Raw genomic sequence first — 23,427 nt, 5'->3', positions numbered from 1 at the left:
CCTACAATCTGAAGGTGAATGACATCATCCTTGGTTCTACTCAAGAGACAGGATTCCAAGCCCAGGAGGCAATGAGTACTGGTGGAGAGAGAACACATCTTTCTGTTTGGGATTCTGATAAGACTTTGGCTTTGATTTTGTTTTGCCGTCTTCCCAGCTTTGTGACCTTGCTCGTGAGCAAGAGTGCCCATTTCCTCACTCTCTTGTCAACTCTCCATTGTATCATTTTTTGGCCTCATTATAAGTCAAATTAGGTAGAAAAGTGAAATCTCATTGCTGTCTATGTTTGCATCTCTTTATTAGGGGAGGTGAGTACCTTTATGGATTGTTTAGTTTTAATTTTTATTTTGGATGTTTGGGTTTTGAGGACCCCCAATGAATAGCACCTCCTTTTCTACACTGAACAAATTGAACAAACTGATATAAAACAAATGAAGTTGCAGATGGAAGCCTAAACGTCAGCTTTAGTACAAGGTGAAGGTAAGTTGCAGGGCATTGATTATTGTGAGTCAAGCGGACTTTAAAACAACAAATTTTAACAATCTTACCAAACAGCCTGGAGGTTTGCAACTGTACAAGAAGGACAGAGATACCCTTGCAGAGATGTAGTTGCACTGCATGAGCTTGCTCACAGGAAAGTAAATGTTGGGAGGGGGTAAGAATTTTTCCCTCAGAATATTGTGAATTGTCTATTTTTGTCCCTTGCTCATTTTTTTACCTCACTTTTTTTCCTTATTAATTTGTAAGAGCTACTTTAGAGCTGTTTCTTGAATGAAAAACAGTTTGTCAAGTTTATTCTTATGTTTTCAACTTTGCTTTATAGTGTTTTTTACCATAAGTAGTTCTTTTTTCAGTTTTAGTATATTCAGTTACATATCTCTCACATCTCTCTTCATTAAGGATTTTGGTTGATGTTTTGTGTTTTAAAAAATGACTTTACTTGAAAAAAACTTAAACTTTCTGAAGGATGAAGGAGACAAACTGAGTACAAAAGAGACATATCATGTCCCAGGGCCAGAAGAATTAAAATTGTAGAGATTTAATTCTCCACAAAATAGTGTATTAATTCACTGCAATCACAACAAGGACTTTTGTGTAGTCTTTTAGTGGACCTTGACCAGCTGAGTCTTAAAATAATTTGTAGAAATGTTACCAGAAAAGGCAAGAAAAATATGTAAGAGATATTTTCAACTGGGTCTTTACTGTATGATAAAGAGATTTGCTATTTCTCTACAGGAAATCACCTACCCCTGTGGTTTGAATGGAAATGAAAGAGACACATGTTGCCATTTCTCTTTAAAGTCCTTTAAAAATGAACGTTTTTCCCCTTTAAGTGAATTTCAGTTTACTTGGCGATTCTCCTCCCTCTAATTGAGGGAAAGGCCCCCTGCTTTCCCCATCACAGGGAGGGGGCGGAGCATCCTCTGAGAAGCTTGGATGTGAGCTGTGCCTGGCCACTCTTGGGGGAGGGGCTATATTTCACGAGGCTGCAGCTGACAAGAAGCTTCAAGGTAATGGCTGTCTTAAAGCTAGTTTTTTTCTGGGAATTTCTTTCGGCTTTAGTGTTACGGTGAAAAAAATAGAGACTGTTGCCTGGGAGAGGTGGGAATAGAATATAGTGTGGGGGAAATTCCTGTTACTGTGACAGAATCAGTCCCCTGGAAAATTCAGTTTCTCCCGATATTTTTTGAAGTCCACAGTGTGGGAATGGGCGATCAGATTACAGCATCTAAATTAAGACTTAAGTGAGGCATGCTGTTCATGTTAATTGTTTACATGGCATTCCATGTTTCTATCTTCGTTACAGATTTTATTATATTTAAACATTTATTATTCTACAAAACATAACTGATAGAAAAATGTAACCATAAAAAGTGCTTGGCACATACAACCACAAATATAAATGTACAACGAACGTGGAAGGGATTCGGATATGCTGTTGAGTGATAACATTTGTAAAAAAATATGTGCATTTTTCTTACAGAGGGAACTAGATTCCCATGTTAATAGTCAGCATCTCTGGAGTGTTCAGACTTCTGGGGATTTCAAAATATATTTTAACCAGTTTTCAGCATTTTTAGAACTGTTTTATTCCATGATAATTTTTATAATTAGTAGAGCAAAATGAAGCTGAAACAAATTGTATCCATTTGGTTTTAGACACATAAGCATTCACAGACAAACACAGACATTCAGACATACCGCTCCCCCCCACCAGTCTTTTGCCGATAGTGGAAATTTTCCTGGACCTGATCAAGCGCGTAGCCTGGTTGCTGTGTTGGCTACAGCCCTGCCTGTGTCCTCCTTGCAACTCATTCTTTCAGACCACAGGTATGGCCATGGTTAGCAATAACAATTTTTCTATATCTTTTAAGTTTAAGAGTGAGACAGAGAGAGGATTTGGTTTATTTCTACTAGCAGTTTTAAAAATATTATGTGACGTGGTGCATCCATACAACTACAATTGAACGTTAAATAGCTGACAAAAGTATGAAAATGTCGCGATTTGAAAAGATGTCTGAGAAGTAGTACTAGCTGAAAAATGCAAATTGAAGAATGGCAAACACCATATTAGGTCATTTAAAGATAGAGGACTGTGTTAATACAATATGTGTAACAACATCAGAAAAAATAGAAGGGTACCTACACTAAATGGGATTACTTGTATAGTGTGAGAGGACAGTCCTTACTATCTCTATTTTAAAATGATTCTTAACGCATATTTAGTCATTTCCTAACAATATCAGAAAAAAGTTTGAGGTAAAATGTTACAAATTAGGGGGAAATTACATTTGAAGTGATTGAAACAAAGTCACATTGAAAATACTTATCAATATGGAAAAACTTTCAAACTGTGCGCTTGAGCACGGTAAAAAGCTGGTTTGAAGTTATATGTATCATGTATATATGTAAAGAAAAATATTGAAAGATACTCAGGAAATAATAATATTGATCATTTTTCCAGAATTATACTTTCTTTTTAAAAATCGTATCTTTTCAATTTTCAGTAAGCATGCAATTTTTTGTCAGACCCTTGCAACTAAAGACATTAGCATTCCATTTTTTGTGTGATGCATAACAAAACTCTAAATTTGAGTATGGTATATTCTAGAAGCCTGAGAAAATTGCTGGCTTGACAGGATGTAAGTTCCCACCCGTCTCCCTTAAGAAGGATCTAGTATTAACGGGATGCAGCTCTGGTACTGGTCACAAGATGGCGCTTGTAGGATTTTCCATGTTTTCTCTAAGCAACTATTTTTATGAAGTAAGGAAACAATGCCATGAAATGTACTTTATGTTAGCAGACTATCAGACAACATGTAGAATGTGATTGTAGTTCCACTGAAAAAATTGTACATGCCTAGAAAAAAAAAGCCCTATATGAGGACTGATGTGGGGACCCAAACAGAAACATTTTGAAAACAAAGCTACACAGATTTGGCCTATAGAAGAAACAAGTCAATTGTTATTTCCCTTCTTTCCAGTCCCCAAAGCATACTTTTCACTAGAGGGATGATTTTAGCATGAACCTAATAACATAACTGTGTCACAAAGAACATTTCAAATAACATGAACAAGAAGGAAAATAAGGCAGCTACATCACACATGAGATTTCATCTAATTCCTGTGTTTCAGAATGATATTCCCGCTAAAGTTTTGGTAGGGAAGCTTCTTTACGCCTTTTCCATTTAATTGGTTTGATTCCCTGTCTACTTTTGGACAGCTTAGATTAATATCAAAGATGTACACGACCTGGGGAATCTGCATGTGATGCCAGTTGAGCCTCAGAAAGGCAGCACGACCACAAAAGTGCTGAGCAGGGAGAAGGCTCTGCTGGACAAGCAGTTGGAGTGAGAATAAAAACAACCAGGTCACAGGGCCAGATCCTGCACGATCCACGTGACATTGGGTAAGACTCTTCCCGTCTCATGTTAAAACATGGTTAAATTGAGAATATGGAGTGCAATTTGTTTTTTTATTTTTTGGAAAAGATGAATTTATTTTTATTTAACATCTTTATTGGAGTATGATTGCTTTACAATGGTGTGTTAGTTTCTGCTTTATAACAAAGTGAATCAGCTATACATATACATATATCCCCATATCTCCTCCCTCTTGGGAGGGAGATGCAATTTGTTTCGATTCTGGTCCAGTGACCATACTTTTTAAATGAAAACCACGGATTCTAAGCAGAAAAGAATTAAATGTGTTAAGCTCCTATGAAGAAATAATACAGAAGACACAGGACGCAGCCCCAGTCCAGGTCGCACTGCCCTTCTGTGCCCCAAGGCCCTCACTGGCCATCTAAGGAGAGCCACTGGCCGTGATCGCCACTTGGTAGTATATTTCTGTACTTTGAAGATAAAGCAGAAATCTTCTTTAAAAAAAAAAGAAGTTATGCAAATGAGTATGATGATGTCTACTTTTGGAAGACTTGCAGGTCCCAGCCAACTGCCTGACTCTCAATAAATCCTTGAAAACTACCCTATCCGGAGGGAGACGCAAGAGGGAAGAGATATGGGAACACATGTATATGTATAACTGATCCACTTTGTTATAAAGCAGAAATTAACACACCATTGTAAAGCAATTATACTCCAATAAAGATGTAAAAAAAAAAACTACCCTATCCAATAAGTAGCCATGACAGCCATTCCAAATATCTGACTCCTAAGCTCATCCTCTTAATGAGGTCATTGTGTTGTTGTCTGAATCCAAGAGACACAAACCCCAGTATCTGTGTCTTGCTGCCTAGATAGGGCAGCACTGAAACTTTAAAAGTTTAAAAGATCACCCTAGAATTACCCTCAGGAGGCCCCAAAATACCAAAACACCCAATAATAGCAATGGTGCCCCTGATGCATGTCATTCCTCAACACTCCCCTTTCTGAAGCTCCCACCATACACACGCTCATTCATTCCTTATATTTAATAGCTATAATAGGCCTACATACAGGGGCATTATAGAACTATTTCTCTTTCCTTGTACATATATATATTTGTGTGTGTGTGTGTGTGTGTGTGGTAGGCGGGCCTCTCCCTGTTGTGGCCTCTCCCATTGCGGAGCACAGGCTCTGGATGCGCAGGCTCAGCGGCCATGGCTCACGGGCCCAGCCGCTCCATGGCATGTGGGATCTTCCCAGACCGGGGCACGAACCCGTGTCCCCTGCATCGGCAGGCGGACTCTCAACCACTGCGCCACCAGGGAAGCCCTCTTTTCTTGTATTTTTAAATATATTTCCCCAACCACAGTATGTTTCTTTGGTGCCCAGTATTTATTCATCTTTTTGCCTGTCTTCTCCATTTTTATTTTCCACCTTTCTTCTCCTTTGACAGAGAAATCCCTTTGCTTATTCTCTTTTCTCTTTCCCATTTCTTTGAGTATTGCTCATTCAGAATTGTTTATTCAAGCTTCCTTGCAAGTTTTCAGGAGGATATGTATGAGCACAGAAGGGGGAAACTGCTTAGTAGCCCTAAGGCAAATAGATGCCTGTAAAATCACTGTGTTTGTGGTTAACCAGGCAGTCATATACAGACCAATGACCTAAGGATTTTTCTAGATGATTTGGAGTTCACTGGTTGATTCCCAGTCTATATCTAGATGTACCAATCAATCACATGCACATTCACATCTTCAATGGCTCATTTTGAAATCTTTTCTTCTTTTCCCCTTCCTTCTTATGTTCATATCTACTCCTTGCTACACGCTTAGACTGTTACTGAACTTTTAAAAATTATTTTAACCTTGTAATATATTTTGATATCTGGTAGCTCCAGTGGTCCCTTTAGTGAGCTATTAAAGTTAGAACTCAGTCAGAAACCCATGTCTGAATATCTGTTTGAGGACTTTTAACACATAACAAGCTTGGCATAAAGCTTGTCTGAGAAATTCTGAAATTCAGACAGTATATGTTTAACAGTCTCTCATATTTCCTCACTAAAGAACTGATAAGTACCTTTATTCAGAGTGCTCACAGGAATAATTTTGGTCCAGCGTGGATCTTTCTTTTCCTCTGGGTGTCTCAGAAGCTGGTGGGGGTGGAGGGTGCAGTGAGAAAGGGATTCCCTTTATCTTTAAATTCCCCAAGGCAGATACAATGAAGGTCTTTCTCTGCTTGATGATCCTCTGAAGAACACTACAACCTAGTCTATCTACTTGAATACTCAGAGTGTAATAAAATTTTATTTTTTTATTTTTAAGTTTATTCTTTTTTATAAATTTATTTATTTTACTTATTTATTTTTGGCTGTGTTGGGTCTGCGTTGCTGTGCATGGGCTTTCTCTAGTTGCAGCGAGCGGGGGCTACTTTTTGTTGCAGTGCGCAGGCTTCTCATTGCGGTGGCTTCTCTTGTTGCGGAGCATGGGCTCTAGGCATGCAGGCTTCAGTAGTTGCAGCACATGGGCTCAGTAGTTGTGGCTCGCGGGCTCTAGAGTACAGGCCCAGTAGTTGTGGCACACAGGCTTAGTTGCTCCGTGGCATGTGGGAGCTTCCTGGACCAGGGCTTGAACCTGTGTCCCCTGCATTGGCAGGCGGATTCTCAACCACTGCGCCACCAGGGAAGCCCTGTAATAAAGTTTTATTTGCTATGTGCTGTGATGATGACGTTGTGGGGTCCTCATCAACCTTCCTTTCATTTTATTTCTTTTAATGTTTCCCATTCCATCATCCTGACCCTTGAATTCCTAGCAGCTTCATCCATGGACACTGTGTAGGTTTTAGCATTACTTGGGAAATACAAAAATCTCCAAATATGGCAGGTTTATCTTCTTGTGACCTCTAGGTCACTGGTTGGTTGGTTGTTGTTGTTTTTTCTTTTTTCCCAATCATGTTTACATGCATTTGACCAGAGATTATTGTGTCCCTTTGGCCCTGGCAGTGATTCACTATCTGGCTTGCCTTTTTCTTACCTGGAATGCTCATCCTTCGTAAGTTTTCTTCTGATACTCTTCTGCTTTAGGTGGGCTGACATTCGGCCAGTGAACATTAATAATAAGATCTTAACTTTGTTTACAGGCAGTTTCAACTGTTTGTGCCTGTGCCTTAGGGGTCATTGAATATTTCGAATATCCATTAAGAATCTAAAATTTCTTTCTTTAACTATGCTTATGGCCCCCTTGTAGTTTTTGGGAGTATTCTAAATGGACCATTTCTACTCTTTTATATGGCCCTTATACACTAAAAATATTGACATTTGTTTATTCTATAACCATTCTGTATCTCTTATGTTATTTGGCTTCTACTTTCTTACTGGGGACATATTCTTAACCAGATCTCTGTCTCCAGATTATAGCGCTTTGACTTCTGCTCCTTCCTGTCCTTCTACTCATAAGGTTGAATGGCACGCATCAAAAGTCAGGTTCTGGGGCTTCCCTGGTGGCGCAGTGGTTGAGAGTCCGCCTGCCGATGCAGGGGACATGGGTTCATGCCCCGGTCCGGGAGGATCCCACATGCCGCGGAGCGGCTGGGCCCGTGAGCCATGGCCGCTGAGCCTGCGCATCCGGAGCCTGTGCTCCGCAATGGGAGAGGCCACAACACTGAGAGGCCCATGTACCGCAAAAAAAAAAAAAAAAAGTCAGGTTCTTAGGTGCCCCCCGCAACATTTTTAAAACAAATTCAGAAGTAGAAGTTAATAAAAGTTAGTTAAAACATGGAAGCAACCTAAATGTCCATCACCAGAGGAATGGATAAAAAAGATGTGGTACATATATACAATTGAATACTACTCAGCCATAAAAAAGAACAAAATAATGCCATTTTCAGCAACGTGGATGGACCTAGAGATGGTCATACTGAGTGAAATAAGTCAGACAGAGGAAGACAAGTGTCATATGATATCACTTATATGTAGAATCTAAAAAAAGATACAGATGAACTTATTTACAAAACAGAAACAGACTCACAGACACAGAAAACAAATTTATGGTTACCAAAGGGGAAAGGTGGGGGGGAAGGGGTTAATTAGGAGTTTGGGATTAACATATACATACTACTATATATAAAATAGGTAATCAACAAGGATCTACTGTATAGCACAGGTAACTCTACTCAATATTCTGTAATAACCTATATGGGGAAAGAATCTGAAATAGAATGGATATATGTGTATGTATAACTGAATCACTTTACTATACACCTGAAACTAATACAACATTGTAAATCAACTATACTCCAATATAAAATAAAAATTAAAAAAATAAAGATGCTAAGCATAACAAAAAATTTATAAAGAAGTTAAACAAATTGAATATCTAATATATTCTTTGCACACTCCAGAGGATATTTTTACACATACCAGTGGAACTCACAACCTCCTTTGGCAATCATTGGCCAAAAGTAGAAACAAAATTCCTGTGTGTATCCCCATTACTCTACTGTAAAATTTCAACTTCTTAGATAGGTCATATTCTGATTGGATGCCTGTTTAAGACTTAGGTTTATTAAGGTATAATTTACATAGAGTTAAATTCACTCTTTTAGGTATATAATTTTATGAGTTTTGACAAACATATACAGTCATGTAATAACCAGTACAGTCAAGGTATAGAATATTTCCATAACTCCAAAATGTTCCTTCTTGCCTGACTGTAGTCAGTACTCTCTCTCAACCCCAATTCCTAGCAACCACTGGTCTGATTCCTGTCCCTATAGTTTTTCATTTTCCAGAATGTCATATAAATGGAATCATACAATATCTAGCCTTTTGCCCCTGGCTTCTTTCACTTAGCATAACATTTCTGATATTTACCCATGTTGGTGCATGTATTAGTAGTTTATTCTTTATTATAGCTTACAGGTATTCTGTTATTTTACAATTTCTGTATCCACTCACCAGTAGATTTATAGTTTATGCTGATTATGATTAAAGTTGTTATAAACATTCCAGAACAGATCTTTGTACATGAGTTTCATTTCTCTTGGGTAAGTACCCAAGGAATGGGATATCTGGGTTTTTGGTAAGTGTATGTCTATATTAGAAACTGCCAAACTGTTTTCTAAAGTAGCTGTGATGTTTTGTATTTCCACCAATAATGTATAAGTTCCAGTAGCTCTGCATCATTGCAAGCAGTTGATATTGTCAGATTTTTTTCTCTTTTTAATATTAGCCATTTTTATAAAGGTGTTAGTGGTGTCTCATTGTAGTTTTACTCACATATCTTTAATTACTAATAGTGATGAGCATTATTTAATGTGTTCAATTGATGTTTATATATTTTCTTTGATGCAGATCTATTTAAATTAGTTGTCTATTTTTTAAATTGGGCTGTTAATCTTATTATTGAATTGTAAGAGTTCTTTATATATTCTGGATACAATTTTTTAAATCAGATACTTGTTTTGCAAATAAATTCTCCCACTCCGGATTTTCATTTTATTTTTTGAAGAGCAGAAGTTTTCAAGTCAAATTTATGAAATTTTTTTATAGTCCATGCTTTTTGTGTTCTAATAAATCTTTGCCTAAATGAAACTCTCAAAGATTTTCTACATTGTTTTCTTCTAGGAATTTCATAGTTTTTGCTTTTACATTTAAGTTAGTAATTCATTTTGAGTTAATTTTTGTATATGATCTTATCTAAGGGTTCAGAGTGAATATTTTTGCATATAATGTCCAATTTTTCCAGCACTATTTGTTGAAAAGACCATTATTTCTCCATTTAATTACCATTGTCAGAAATCTGTAGACCATATTTGCTGGTCTATTTGTATTTTATTTATCTATATGTCTATCCTGTGCCAAATAATACACTATTTTGATTACTATAGTCTTGATATCAGGTAGCGTGAGTCTTCCAACTTTGTATTTCCTTCTCAAAATTGTTCTGGCTGTTCTACTAGTTCCTTTGCTTTTCCATATACATTTTAGAGTTACCTTCTCAATTTCTACAGAAATCCTGCTGGGATTTTGATTGAGATTGCAATGATTCTATAGATATGTTTGGGGAGAAGTTACATCCTAAAAATAGTTCATCTCTCAGTCAGTGAACTTGATGTATTTCTCCATTTATTCAGCTCTTCCTTAATTTCTCTCACCATTTTTTTTGAAGTCCTCAGCATGGAAATCATGCACATATTTGTTAGATGTATTCTAACAGTATTTCCTGGGTTTTGATGATATAATAAATGGTACTTTGCTAAACTTCGACTTCCAAATTTTATTATATAGAAACAAATTATGTTAGCCTTATATGCAATTATACTGATAAACTTACGTATTAGGTCTAGTAGCTTTTTTTTCTATTGGTAAATTCATTGGGATTTTCTGCATAGATCATCATGTTGTCTGCAATTAAAAACAGTTTTATTTCTTCCTTTCCAATCTGCATGGTTTTAATTTATTTTTCAGCTGTTATTTATTGGTTAGGACCTCCAGTATAATGTTGAATAGAAGTGGTGAAAGCAGACACCCATGCCTTGTTCCTGATTTTAGGTGAAAAGCATTCCATGTTTCACCATTAAGTGTGATTTTAACTTTAGGTTTTATATAGATAAGCTTGATCAGGTTGATTGAGATCCCTTTAAATCGTAGTTTGTCAAACATTTTTATCATGAATGTCTGTGGAATTATGTCAAATGCTTTTTCCGCATCAATTGAGATGTTCTCTATTTTCTTCTTTATTTAGTCTGTGATATGGTGAGTTACATTGATTGATTGACAAATATATAACCATCCTTAAACTTCCAGGATAAACACCATTTATTCATAATATTTTATCCTTTTTCTATACCATTGGATTTTTTCTGTATCATTTTCTGTAATTCTATATCATTTCTGTATCATTGGATTTGTTTCTGAGGCATATTGATCTGTAATTTTCTTCACTTGTTATATTTTTTTTCTAGTATGAGGTTAATGCTGCATCATAAAATACGTTGGAGATTGTGTCCTCCTTTTCTCACTTCATTATCATCTGGCTTGCATAACAAACTTTATTTTGCTTAGAGTGCAGCCTGAATGCCAGAGGATTTTTCCCAATGGTCTTTCTCCATCCTAAATTTTCAACAGTCCCTTTACACCTGTGCCACTGGTTGGGGAGCGTGGTGTTTCTCTTCATGCTCTTGCCTGTTTTGCAGCAGTGGGCCTCTGTTATTAGGTGCTAGGTTCGTGGTGAGGCAAGGAGTGTTCTCTGTTTTTCTGTCTAACCTCAACCTTAGAGAGGCACTATGTACCTAGACCTGATGGTTACACTTTCTCAGCATTCTTTCCTCCGAATGTCAGCTAGCCTCTGATTTACATCTGGGGTTGACCTTTGGTGGGAGATATATTCTTGCCCCTTCCTCAGCAGTAGCTCACCACTGCTTTTTACTCATATAGGATCCTGGACTCAAAGGTTTACTGCTCCTTCTCAAGGGCAGAGGTTTTTTGCTTTTACTGCTCCCCAGTAGCTATGGATTTCTGCCTTTGTCTTGGGGATGGGAGGGTTTCCTATCTTCCCCTCCCCAGGAAGGTGGCGTCTGCTTTTCCCCTAGTGACTTAAGGCTTTTACTTCCCATGATTGAAGGGTTTGAATTAGTGTGTGGGGCTACGTGTCTGTCCGCCAGCAACAGCTGATTGCCTCCTGCATACCTGAACACTGACATGGGTTCTTTTTGGTCTTCTGCGTTGTCCCCAGTCATGTTTATGTGCTTCTGGTTAAGGACTGTGAAAAATAGCAGTGAGCGTATAGGTGTCTTGGATGCCACATATTCCAAACTACTGACACACTAGCCCATTAAAAGTTTAAGAATTTAAAAATTCATTAAGCTTTCAGCTGATTTTTTTTTTTACCTGCTTGTGTGACAGCTACTTCTGTCTCCATGCTTTGCCAAAGGGGCTGGTTACCCTTTGGAATTCGTTTTACCTCAGTTCTGTGATGAGCTCAAGGGATATTATAGTTTTGTAGATTATTTAGATTTTTGTCATTAAGTTATGGGTGGCATTCTCTTACAGCTTTTTATATCCTAATTTGAAATGGAACTCATGCTTTCTAATAATATATGTATGGGTGTTATTTTTGTTTTCTTTGTTATTAAATGTGCTTTAGGAAGAAGCTGAATATTTCTAAAGCATACTTACAAGAGTTGATTTTTATATACTAGTTATTAAATTTTTCCATTTAATTTTTTTTAATTATTATACATTAAAATCATACTTTAAAGTATCATATATAATATATGACTTTTTGTATATACTTCTTTGGATTTTACACATGTATAAATTCATATAATCACTATCACAGTCAGGATATGGAAGATTCCATCACCCCAACAACTTCCTGTGCTATCCCTGTATAGTCACACCCTCTCCCTACCTATAACCCCTAGCAGCCACTGATCATGTCACTATACTTTTCTCTTTTTGAAAATGTCACATAAATGTAATCATACAGTATTGTGGTAGACACACCCTAGGTGGCCAACTCCCTTGTGTAGTTCCCTCCCCTTAGGTATGGACAGAACCTGTGACTTGCTTCCAATCAATAGAATTTGGCAAAAGTGATGGGATGTCACTCACTCCAATAATTATGTTATAAAAGACTAATTTATGTTAAATTAGATACAGGATTCTCTTTTAAGTTGAAGTGACTCCCAGTACATAACTATTTCAAATTCATTAATTCACCATTCATCCAGCCCACATTTTTAGAGCATTTTTCATTTGTGATGAGGTAGGTTCAGTGTGTTTTAATGATTAAAAGCATGGACTCTGGAGTCGAAGTACAGGATTCAAATCCCATATGCCCAGTAGTCTCTAGATATCCTTGTAAAAGTTAATTAACCTCTCTAATGCCTCATCTACAAAGTGGTAATATTCAGAATACCCACCTAACAAGATTTTGTGAGAATCGAGGGAGATGGTGTATTAGTAAACTAATACTTGGTCAAAGAGAATTACTATCTGCTCCTGATTAATTCAGAACCCAGTTCAACATCTAGAAATACACATGCTTAACAAATGTTTGTTGAATTGACAGCATTCAATGTATAATCCAGTTTGAATTCCAGAATGGGAGATGTAAAGAGACACAAGATATTATGGGTTGTGAAGACCTCAGTTCTAGGGTCCTCCCAAACTTAGGATGATGTTGGGTATCCTTCTGCCAGAGCAGCCAAAGCCTTAGTTTTCAGTGGCTGGTGTCTACTTTATTTTTTTTGTTTGTTTAGAAAACACCTTAATTAGTCTTGATTAGGTATCTATGGAAACAACTCTATATTAGCACTCAGAATACATAATCTTTTTTTTGTTACAGGTGTACAATATAGTGGTTCACAATTTTTAAAGGTTATACTCCTATTTATAGTTATTATGAAATATTGGCTATATTCCCTGTGTTGTACAATATATCCTTGTAGCTTATTTTATACATAGTAGTTTGTACCTCATAAGCCCCTACCCCTATATTGTCCCTCCCCTCTTCCCTCTCTCCACTGGTAAGCATTACTTTGTTCTCTGTATCTGTGAGTCTGTTTCATTTTTGTTATAGTCACTAGTTTGTGGTATTTTTTAGATCCCACATATGTGATATTATGCTAAGTGTCTTTCAGTTAGCATAATACCCTCCAAGTCCATCCATGTTACTGCAAATGGGAAAATTTCGTTCTTTTTTTATGGCTGAGTAGTATTCCATTGTATATACATACGGTGATGTATAGATATTATTATATCTATAATTATTATCTATCTTCATTAAGATAGTAGTAGTAGTAGTAGTAGCATTAATTATTATTGGGTATCATTCCTCTCCTCCTCCTTCTACAGAACAATGAAATATAAAATATTGTCCAAGGAATTAATCTTTTACTTTGCATTTTGTTTGGAAAATGGTGTGGTGGTGTAGTATTTCCTGATTTATGTGCAATATAGAAAATAGACAAAATAAACACAGCAAAGTATAATTTTAATGTAATGACCATATTTTATGTGCATTTGGTTTTTCCCAAACATGTGAAATAAGGAGAAAGAAATATTACATTATAAAATATATAATTGAATGTATCTCTTCATTTAAATAAATCCATATTTACACTAGCTTGATAATCCTCTTTAAATTAGGTAATAATACTTTGAAAGTTTTGAAAAGATTAATTATATAATAAGAAAATTATTTTTGTTGCTGATTATATATAAGATCAACTTTTTTTATTATATAATAAAAACTTTTACATATATATGTTTATTTTATATATAACTAAGTTTTTATATAAAATAAATAAATTTATATATAAATAAGATATATAAAATAAATTTATTTATAAATATTTTATACATAAATATATATATTACATATTATATAATACAGAGACCAAATAAAACACTTCATTCCATATATCTTCATTTCCAAAATTACCACTAGCAATATTTAAAATTGACTTTCTAAATTAAAGCAGAAATCTAAATTTTAATTTAACACAGGAGAATTTTTTTTTTTTTGCGGTATGCGGGCCTCTCACTGTTGTGGCTTCTCCCGTTGTGGAGCACAGGCTCCGGACGCGCAGGCTCAGCAGCCATGGCTCACGGGCCCAGCCGCTCCGCGGCATATGGGATTTTCCCTGACCGGGGCACGAACGCGTGTCCCCTGCATCGGCAGGCAGACTCTCAACCACTGCGCCACCAGGGAAGCCCCTACACAGGAGAATTTTAACTAATAGAATGTGCAAGATATATTTCAGACATACAAATACATGTGAATTTTTGAAAGTTAACTTCCCCCACATTGAATTGTGTGAGTGAAAAATACCAATAAAATATAAGAAGAAGTAATTGCCATTTATTGATGAGGGTATATGAAATGGGTGCTTTCCTGCCTAATGAGTGATTTTCAGCCTCTGACAGAAATATCTGTGTTCATGAAGACGTCTCTGGAAATTTCTGAAGCATTTAAGAGAAGAACTGAATAAAAGGAGAGACATACCATGGCCTGGAAACATAAAAAAATTATAAAGAAGTCATTTTCCCCAAAATGATGTGCAGTTTTAGTGCAATCCCAGTCAAGATCCTTAGTGAACTATTTTAATGAAGCATGACCAGCTGGGTTTTAAATTTACCTACCAAGGTAAGGTGCAGAGAAGGCAAGGAAAAAATATAAAATAGTTTAAATTAGTTTTTTTTTAATAAAGTGATTTGCAACCTCTTTTTTTCAAGAAATCAACACCCTAAGGGAAACTAAACAGACACTTGTTGCCAATTCACTTTCAAGTTCTTTAAAAAGGAACATTTCTACCCTTTAACACTTCAGCAGTTTAACTGGGCAATTCTCCCTCCCATAATTCAGGGAAGGACCGTCTGTCTTCATCACAGGGAGGGGGCGGAGCATTCTCTGAGAAGCTTGGGAGTGAGCTGTGCCTGACCAGTCTTGGGGGAGGAGCTGCATTTCACCAGGCTGCAGCTGACAAGAAGCTTCCAGGTAATGGCTGTCTTAAAGCTAGTTATTTTATAGGGATTTCTCAGGACCCTACAATGAAGATGAGAAAAATAGGGACAGTGGTCTTAGAGTGGTGGGATAAGTGTGTGGTTTTGAGATAATTGCTGGCATTTTGAAAGAATTAATCCTTTGGAATTTTTGTATCTCCCAGTGCTTTAAAAGTCCACAGTGGGAGAAGGGGTGATCAGATTACAGCCTCTATATTAAGACCTCAGTGCAGCACGGGCGTTCATGCTAATTTATTGACTTGGCATTCGATGTTTATATTGCTAGACATTCTGTTACTGTTTGAATTTTTAAGCATTTATTAATTTACACAGAAAATGATGGATAAAAATATATGACAGCATGGAGGGAAATACTTCTATAATTTGATTGACACATAGACTATGTGTTTGTCACCTGTACATGAGCATGGAAAGGGGAACAAGTATGTATTTGAGTGAAGACACTTGCACATATATATGCATGTATATATGTGTGATATTTTTAAAAAATCTGGGAGAAAATAAGCTCCCATGTTAGCATTTCTGGATGGTCAAGTTACTATTTTAATATTATTTCTTAGCCTATATCACCATCTTTAGAGTAAATTTCCCCATGATTAATTTTATAATCATGAAAGAAAAATGAAGCTGAAACAGCATATCCAATTTGCTTCAAACACATAAGCATTCATAGACACACACAGACATGCAGACATACCCCCCCCCACCCCAGTCTTTTGCCGATAGTGGAAATTTTCCTGGACCTGATCAAGCGCGTAGCCTGGTTGCTGTGTTGGCTACAGCCCTGCCTGTGTCCTCCTTGCAACTCATTCTTTCAGACCACAGGTATGGCCATGGTCAGCAATAACCATTTTTCTATATAGTTTAAGAGTGAGACAGAGAGAGGATTTGGCTTATTTCTACTAGCAATTTAAAAAATATTATATGGCAGTGTGCATCCATAAGTGGAATACCTATGTATCTGGAAAATAAAAACATAATCCTTTACATGTAGAGATTTGAAATGTCTGAGAAATAAAGTGAAAAAAGCAATTTGTAGCATAGCATTTGTTATATTATCTCACTTAAAAATAAATATGTGTGTTAGTAAAACATATATATGCTACTATATAATTCATGCAACCAAATCTGGGAAAACATATCTGCCACACTATTAACAGGATTGTTTATTTGTGTAGTTGTAGAGACAGGACTAGCTTTACTGCTATTTTTAAAATATTTAAAATATTGATATATACTTACTCATTTACTTGTTTTACATCATCAGGAAAAATATTGAGATAAAATGTTATAAATGTGGAAAAAACCTCATTTAAAGTAATTCATAAATCATGTGGAAAATACTTATGTAGGATGATGTTTGAACTATGCTCTTAATTGAGATCTGATGTTGTTTTGAAATGATATGCATTTATCTATACATGTAAAAAACTCTGGAAAGATAGAAAATATTCAGAGTGATTATTTATATAGAGAGTTGTACTTAGTTTTGCATATATCCTTTTGCATCTTTTCAATTTTTAATAAGCTTCTGCATGTTTTATAACCAGAAACATTATAGTTGAAGACACTTTAATCTTCTTATCCTACACAATAAACCCCTTGAACTTAGAAAGTTCTAGAAGCCTGAAAAGGCTCCTGGCTGGCTAAATGTAGTTCCCACCCTTCTCATAAATAAGAAAAATCTGATAGTGATTGAGGCTCTGTGTATAGCTCCTGAGGAGGCTGCAGTTCTGCTTCTGGTCACAAGGTGGCGCTTGACAGGTTTCCTAAATTTTCTCCAGGCAACCATTTTTATGAAGGAGGCCAATAAAGCAATGAAACATATTTTGTATTAGTGGACTGTGAAACAGCATGTAGAGTGTGAATAAAATTCTGTTGAAAAAAAATTATGTGTGTAAAGGATGAAAAATTCACACGGTGATTGATTTGAGGATTCAAACAAAATCTATAGTTGGGTTCATAGTAGACACAAGCCAATTGTTACTTCCCTTTCTTGTCCTAACCTCACACTTTTCCTGGGAAAGATGATTTAAACATGAACCAGATATCATAACTATATCACACAGAGAGAATTTAAAATAATAAAACCAAGGAGGACAGTAAACCTCTACATCACAGATGAGATTTCATTTCATTCCTGTGTTTCAGAATGACATGCCTGCTAAAGTTTTGGTAGAGAAGTTTCTTTATGCCTTGTCCATTTGTTTGATTCCCTGTCTCCTTTTGAACAGCCTGTCTCCTTTTGGAGTGAGAATCAAGACAGACAGATCACAGGGCCTGATCCACATGACATTGGGTAAGGCTCTTCTCATTTCACAAAATATTTCACATTAAAAACACGTTGAGAACTTGGGGTATAATTTATTTTGTTTCTTTCTCTGCAGCTTTAGCATTTTTAAATTAAAAACTACATTTCATATTAAAATCATGTTAGGTTGAGAATTTGAGGTGTAATTCATTTTGCTCCCTGTTCTATAGCCATAATGTTTTGTAATTAAAAGTAATAGCTTCTCCTTTGGGGAAAGAATCTCATGTGTTAAACCACTATGAAGAATTCATGCAAGAGACTATTCAGATTTCTACATGAGGTCCTATCCAACCACTTGACTCTCAAGAGATCCTTGATAATTATCCTATCCAATATGTGAACCTGGTAGCCATTCTAAATTTTTATCTTCTAAGCTCATGCTATTAACAAGGTCATTGTGTTGTGGTCTGGGTTCAAGAGATAGAGACCCTATTATCTTTGTCTCCCTGCTTTGGGTAGACAAGGAAGCATTTATAGCTTAAAATTTATAAAGCTGTGTGTTCAGCTACAGCAGTGCTTCCAAAGAGTTCTTAGACAAGTAGCCTCAGCATCATTTGATAACTTATTAGAAGTGCAAAACATTGGATTCTGTCTAGACCTTCTGAATAAAATTCTCAGGATAGGGCATAGAAATCTAGTTTTAACAATCCTCCAGATGATTCTGATGCACGCTAAGTTCAGAGTCCCGCTGCCCCAGGTATAACATTAGGGGCACAGAAGTCCGAAAATATCTAATAACATAGAGTTCCTGACACACCATCTCTGCCATCATGCACATACAGTCACTCTTTAATAATCATGTGCAATAATGAGGGTAAGTTCTTTAGTTTGGGATATTATAAAAATACTTTTCCAATTCTCATCCCACACCTTATATTATTCTGCATTTTTCTCCTCCGTCTGATGCCCCACTGAGCATTGTCCTTTCTTCTGTCTCTGCTCTATTTGCAGTTGCTCACCAACTTTGGCAAAATAATTTTATTTGCTGATACTTCTCTTCTCTTCCTTTTCGTTATTTCAGTATCTTCCATATCGTCCCATTCAAACAACGTGTTCAAGCATCCTTGGGAAATTCAACTGGAGAACAGGCCACACAAGCTGTAAACCCTTTGTAATTCTTTGTAGTTTTAACAGGGGCATTGCTAAAAGTATTGTTTGTGGTAGGAACTTCCTTAGCAGTGACAAGAATAGCCAGACACCTCAATCTCTGCTAGTAAACTCTTGGCACACAAATCTAAATCATAATGGATGCCAAGTATGTCTTATGCAATTGGCAAGGCCAGCTGTGGCCAGCAAAAGTTTTGTCCAGATCTGCGGCTTCATCAAACAGTAAGAGAAAAAAGACATTTTCCCTAGAAGTTCAGATACTCTCACTAGATAAAACAATTAAAGTGGAAAGCACAGAAACAAAGATCCTCAGTAAATCTCAAGTTGAAGCTATTGCCTTCTCACTAGCAGCACAGTCAGAGGTCAGTGACCCACCTAGAGAGGAAACAGCCTATGCAAGGTCACTAAAAATGGCACTGGATATTCTGAATGAGAGAACAAATTTGATTCAAGCAAGCAGTTCAGATGAGGGAGAGACCACGACACTGTCTCAAAATGTACCACAAAAGCTTTCTGATTCACCCCCTCATAAAATGTATCGGAAGCACGAAGGAGACTTACCAAAGTGTCTTGAGGAAAATGAAAATTCAACATCCCTGTTAGTATCTTCAGAGAGTGATGATTCCCTGTATGATGATAAATCACGGGTGCATGCAGTCATTGATACTATTCCAAGTGAAATGGAAACAAAGTCATCACAAAACTTCAGCTGGCGCCACACTTTCCCTTCACTTTCAGAAGATGAGGATGAAAAGGAGATCAAGAAAAAGATTGACATCTCAACAATTATGCCTTTGCATTCCACAATTAAAGAGGAGGATGTATATGTTAAAGATGAAAAGTTCACTCCAACTTTACAATCAGATAGCTTCACTGTGCCCAAAGCTTTGAAAGAGGAGGCACAGGACATCTGCCCAGAGGCCCCAGCTATTTCCTCTGAATGCTCTACCTTCTCAGAGAATAGTGAAGATCCTGGAGAGGGCCCCTCCAATCCATGCTCAGATACCAGCCAGAATCAACCTACTGTGGAATCAGAGATGGGTGTTGTGGCATCCCCTAGGCCTTCTTCATGGGAACACCAGGTTTCCTTTAGTGCCTCTAACCATGCCATGGATTATTCACTCCTTGTGAATAATGAAAGAAATCTTCAGAGACTGGATTTTGAGGAACTTGGGGAAGAACTTCAAGCTTCTGACAAGTCAGTTCATCTAAATTCTATTGATGCTTCCATATTAGATGACAATGAGGAAGATGAAGAACTTCCACGTTTCATTTTTCATTATGAGCCACGTTCATTTGAAACAGGAATGATAGTCTGGTTTAAATATCAAAAATATCCATTTTGGCCAGCAGTGGTAAAAAGCATCAGGCGAAAAGAGAGAAAAGCAAGTGTGCTTTTTGTTGAGGCAAATATGAATCCTGAAAAGAGAGGCATTAGAGTGCCTTTTAGAAGATTAAAGAAATTTGACTGTAAAGAGAAACAAGCACTAGTAGATAAAGCCAGGGAGGACTACAGTGAAAGTATTGACTGGTGCATCTCACTGATTTGTGACTACAGAGTTAGAATAGGTTGTGGTTCTTTTGTAGGCTCTTTCCTTGAGTATTATGCTGCTGACATTAGTTATCCACTTAGGAAAGTAATCAAACAGGATACCTTCAGGAACTTATTTCCAAAGCTGCAAAATGAAAATCCTGTGGAATCAATGGTTGTGACTTCCCAGACCAAGAAAATGTCCTTCCAGAAAATTCTTCCAGACCGAATGAAGTCTGCTCGGGACCGAGCCAACAAGAACCTAGTGGACTTCATTGTGAATACAAAGGGAACAGAGAGCCATCTTTTAGCCATTTTAAAAGGCACGAAAGGGTCCAGATGGCTGAAATCATTTTTGAATGCAAATAGGTTCACACCCTGTATTGAAACATACTTTGAGGATGAAGATCAGTTGGATGAGGTGGTGAAATATTTACAAGAAATCTACAAACAAATAGATGAAAAAATGCTGACTCTGATAAGAGATGATAAAATTAAATTTATCCTGGAAGTTCTTCTGCCGGAAGCAATCATTTGTTCAATTTCTGCTGTTGATGGATTAGATTACAAGGCAGCAGAAGCAAAGTATCTAAAAGGGCCATCTCTAGGATACAGGGAAAGAGAATTATTTGATGCAAAAATCATATTCGAAAAGAGACGGAAACCATTAACAAATGAAGCTCCTTAAATCTTCTGAGAGTCCAAACCATAACAGGGAACTTCCATAGATGCTAGTTTTTAAAAAAATCTCTGAATGATTCTAACATATAAATATTTTCCAGAAATGGGAGATTTTGGGTGATGAGTTCACTTTTTCTTTGCAATCTCTAGGATCTACGACTATTCCTACATCTTCATTTCCTTTTCCTGTGCTTCTTCAAAGTCAAATTATTAACATATTTCAGCAGTTCTACTTTCCCATACATTTTTAGAATGCATAATTCCTAAATGATTTATAAGGGAAAGTGCTATTTTGTTTTTTGACATTTTTGTGTCTATGCTGTATAGTTAAATACAGTGTGCACAATCATTTTAACATTAAAGTTGCACTGGTATTAGATACTAAGCAAGATAATTAGAAAAAAGTTAAAAAGCATCAATTATATATTTTTGCTTAATTTTTATAAAATATTAGGTTTTCTCTTAAGATAGCTGAATTATTTTTCTTGCCATGCTTATTTATTTTTGGAAAAAAATATCTCTGAGATATAGAACCAAAGATAGAGATGCGTTGCTATATATTATAACTAACTACAATTGCTTTTGCAAGAAAACAATGTGGACTTCAAAAATAAAGTTAATGAATTACCAGCATGCAGTCTTTGTGTGTGTGAATAACATCTCAGCATGCAGAAAATAATTTTGGCAGCCTTGAACAAGATTGTCCATTCTACACTTCCCTGAAATTCCATGTATGGAAGTGTCTATCATTCAATAGCTGAATGGTTTCTTAAAACAGACAGGCTTTCGGCTGTCTTCATAACTGACATTGGCTGTATCTTAATATAGCCTTCTGACCACACGTGGAAGGTAGCTAGAATCATCGTATTCATGGTCTGGCTACTCTAGATGTATGAGTCCAGACTGACTGCTTAAGAGCCCATCTGGTTTGATACAAACTGTAGAAAATGCAAGCACTTTGTTCTGAGTCTTGTATCTCCAAATACATAGTCACTTGTTTCAAACCAAGCAATTTTTATCATCTGGCTTATTCATGCAGTAGTTCCAGTTGCTTTCAATAATATAAATTCCAACTGGTAAATCATTCCACACTACTAGAAAGAGTAGATGGACCAAAGTCTGTGAATTTGGAAATGGGTCACAGAAAAAGGCTCTATTTGGCAAAATATGACAATTATCCCAATGTGTTTAAAAATACACAATTGAAAGTTAAAGCCTGAAGCCAGTGAACTGTTTATTCTAACTGGAAACAAGACTTTAGTGAGAATAAATATTAAGAGAACTATTTTATTTTAAAAGTTTGATGTAAAAATAAATGCTAAGGGCTCTACATGAACCTGTCTGCATTTTTCAGAGTGAGACAGCTGTCACTCTTGGGCTTTTGTTATGTGTTCACATGGCCACGTGTTTATGTAAAAGTTGCAGAAGTTCGATGTTTTGATTTTCCATAAAACTATTATATCTTTCACCTTGGATGTCCACTTCACCATACTTCAGATTGTACAGCTACATAAGTGGTGTTTCTGCGTGTATATATATATATATATATATATATATATGATTTGTTTGGAATTTTTGCTTATTGTAGTTGTCATGATTTTAATCTTGTTATACATTATCTTATAATTCTAAATAAATATTCACTTTCATGATTGATTCTGTGTTATTTTAAAAGAAAGCCTTCAAAACTGTGTAAGCTTCAGATTTCACAGAACCTTCTCTGGACCCTGTCTCTTGCCTGACAAAGACCAGACTCCTTGGGCATATAGCCTGTACCAATCCACATAGTTTCCTCATGATCCTCATGATTCTGAGGATCATTTGACAACAGACCATCACCACACTATATGTGGACCTTATACCCTGGGAAAACACACTGTTTATAATATTGTGTCCCTTTGATTCTGATATATTACCCAGCTTCTGTTTTCTCAGTGGAGCTAACTCTATCTCTTGGCTCTAATATTTTATTTACTACCTAATTCATTTATTTATTCATTTATTCATACAATTGTGGGTCAATAGAGCAAGCAATGTGTGGGTTAAAGCTCTGCTCTGAGAATTTAAGGTACCAGATTTAAGGTGAGCCAGATGACAATCTAATTTCTAAAATGACTAAGATGCACTTCTTCATCATAATAATGAGAAATATTTCTTAACCTCATGGACTAACTGTATTTGAAAACCAAAGCCCGAGGATTCCCCATATTTGTGAGTTCCTGGGTGTTTGGTTTGGGGTAAAGGAGGGGCACCTAATTCCTCCTAGGATGTCATTTATATTGTGGCATATTTTGAAGTAAGGAAGATGTGCCTAAACATGCATTTATTCTCCTCTTTAAGTAAGTTGGCATTTGGGGTGTGGAAATAGATGAGTTTGGCTTCCAACTCA

The 23,427-nt window shown here is 36.4% G+C and overlaps 1 protein-coding gene across 2 annotated transcripts; it reads left to right on the top strand.

Moving 5' to 3' along the window:
* The first annotated feature begins 3,668 nt into the window (after positions 1-3,668).
* Positions 3,669-22,674, top strand: PWWP3B (PWWP domain containing 3B). 2 transcript variants are annotated; one of them, XM_073798839.1, is made up of 4 exons: positions 3,669-3,910; positions 15,251-15,382; positions 17,643-17,707; positions 18,741-22,674. In XM_073798839.1, exon 4 carries the CDS (start codon positions 18,964-18,966, stop codon positions 21,043-21,045), a length of 2,082 nt encoding a protein of 693 aa, XP_073654940.1. In that variant the 5' UTR covers positions 3,669-3,910; positions 15,251-15,382; positions 17,643-17,707; positions 18,741-18,963; the 3' UTR covers positions 21,046-22,674. The 2 variants fall into 2 exon arrangements, with proteins under 2 accessions (XP_073654940.1, XP_004329677.1); XM_004329629.4 differs by lacking the exon at positions 3,669-3,910 and having other exon boundaries at positions 14,712-15,382.
* Positions 22,675-23,427: the final 753 nt, after the last annotated feature.

The sequence above is a fragment of the Tursiops truncatus genome, chromosome X (genome assembly GCF_011762595.2).
Source record: "Tursiops truncatus isolate mTurTru1 chromosome X, mTurTru1.mat.Y, whole genome shotgun sequence".
In the NCBI taxonomy this organism is placed as follows: domain Eukaryota; kingdom Metazoa; phylum Chordata; class Mammalia; order Artiodactyla; family Delphinidae; genus Tursiops; species Tursiops truncatus.
Note: the sequence above shows the minus strand (reverse complement) of the source record. Positions and strands in the feature narration are given on the sequence as shown.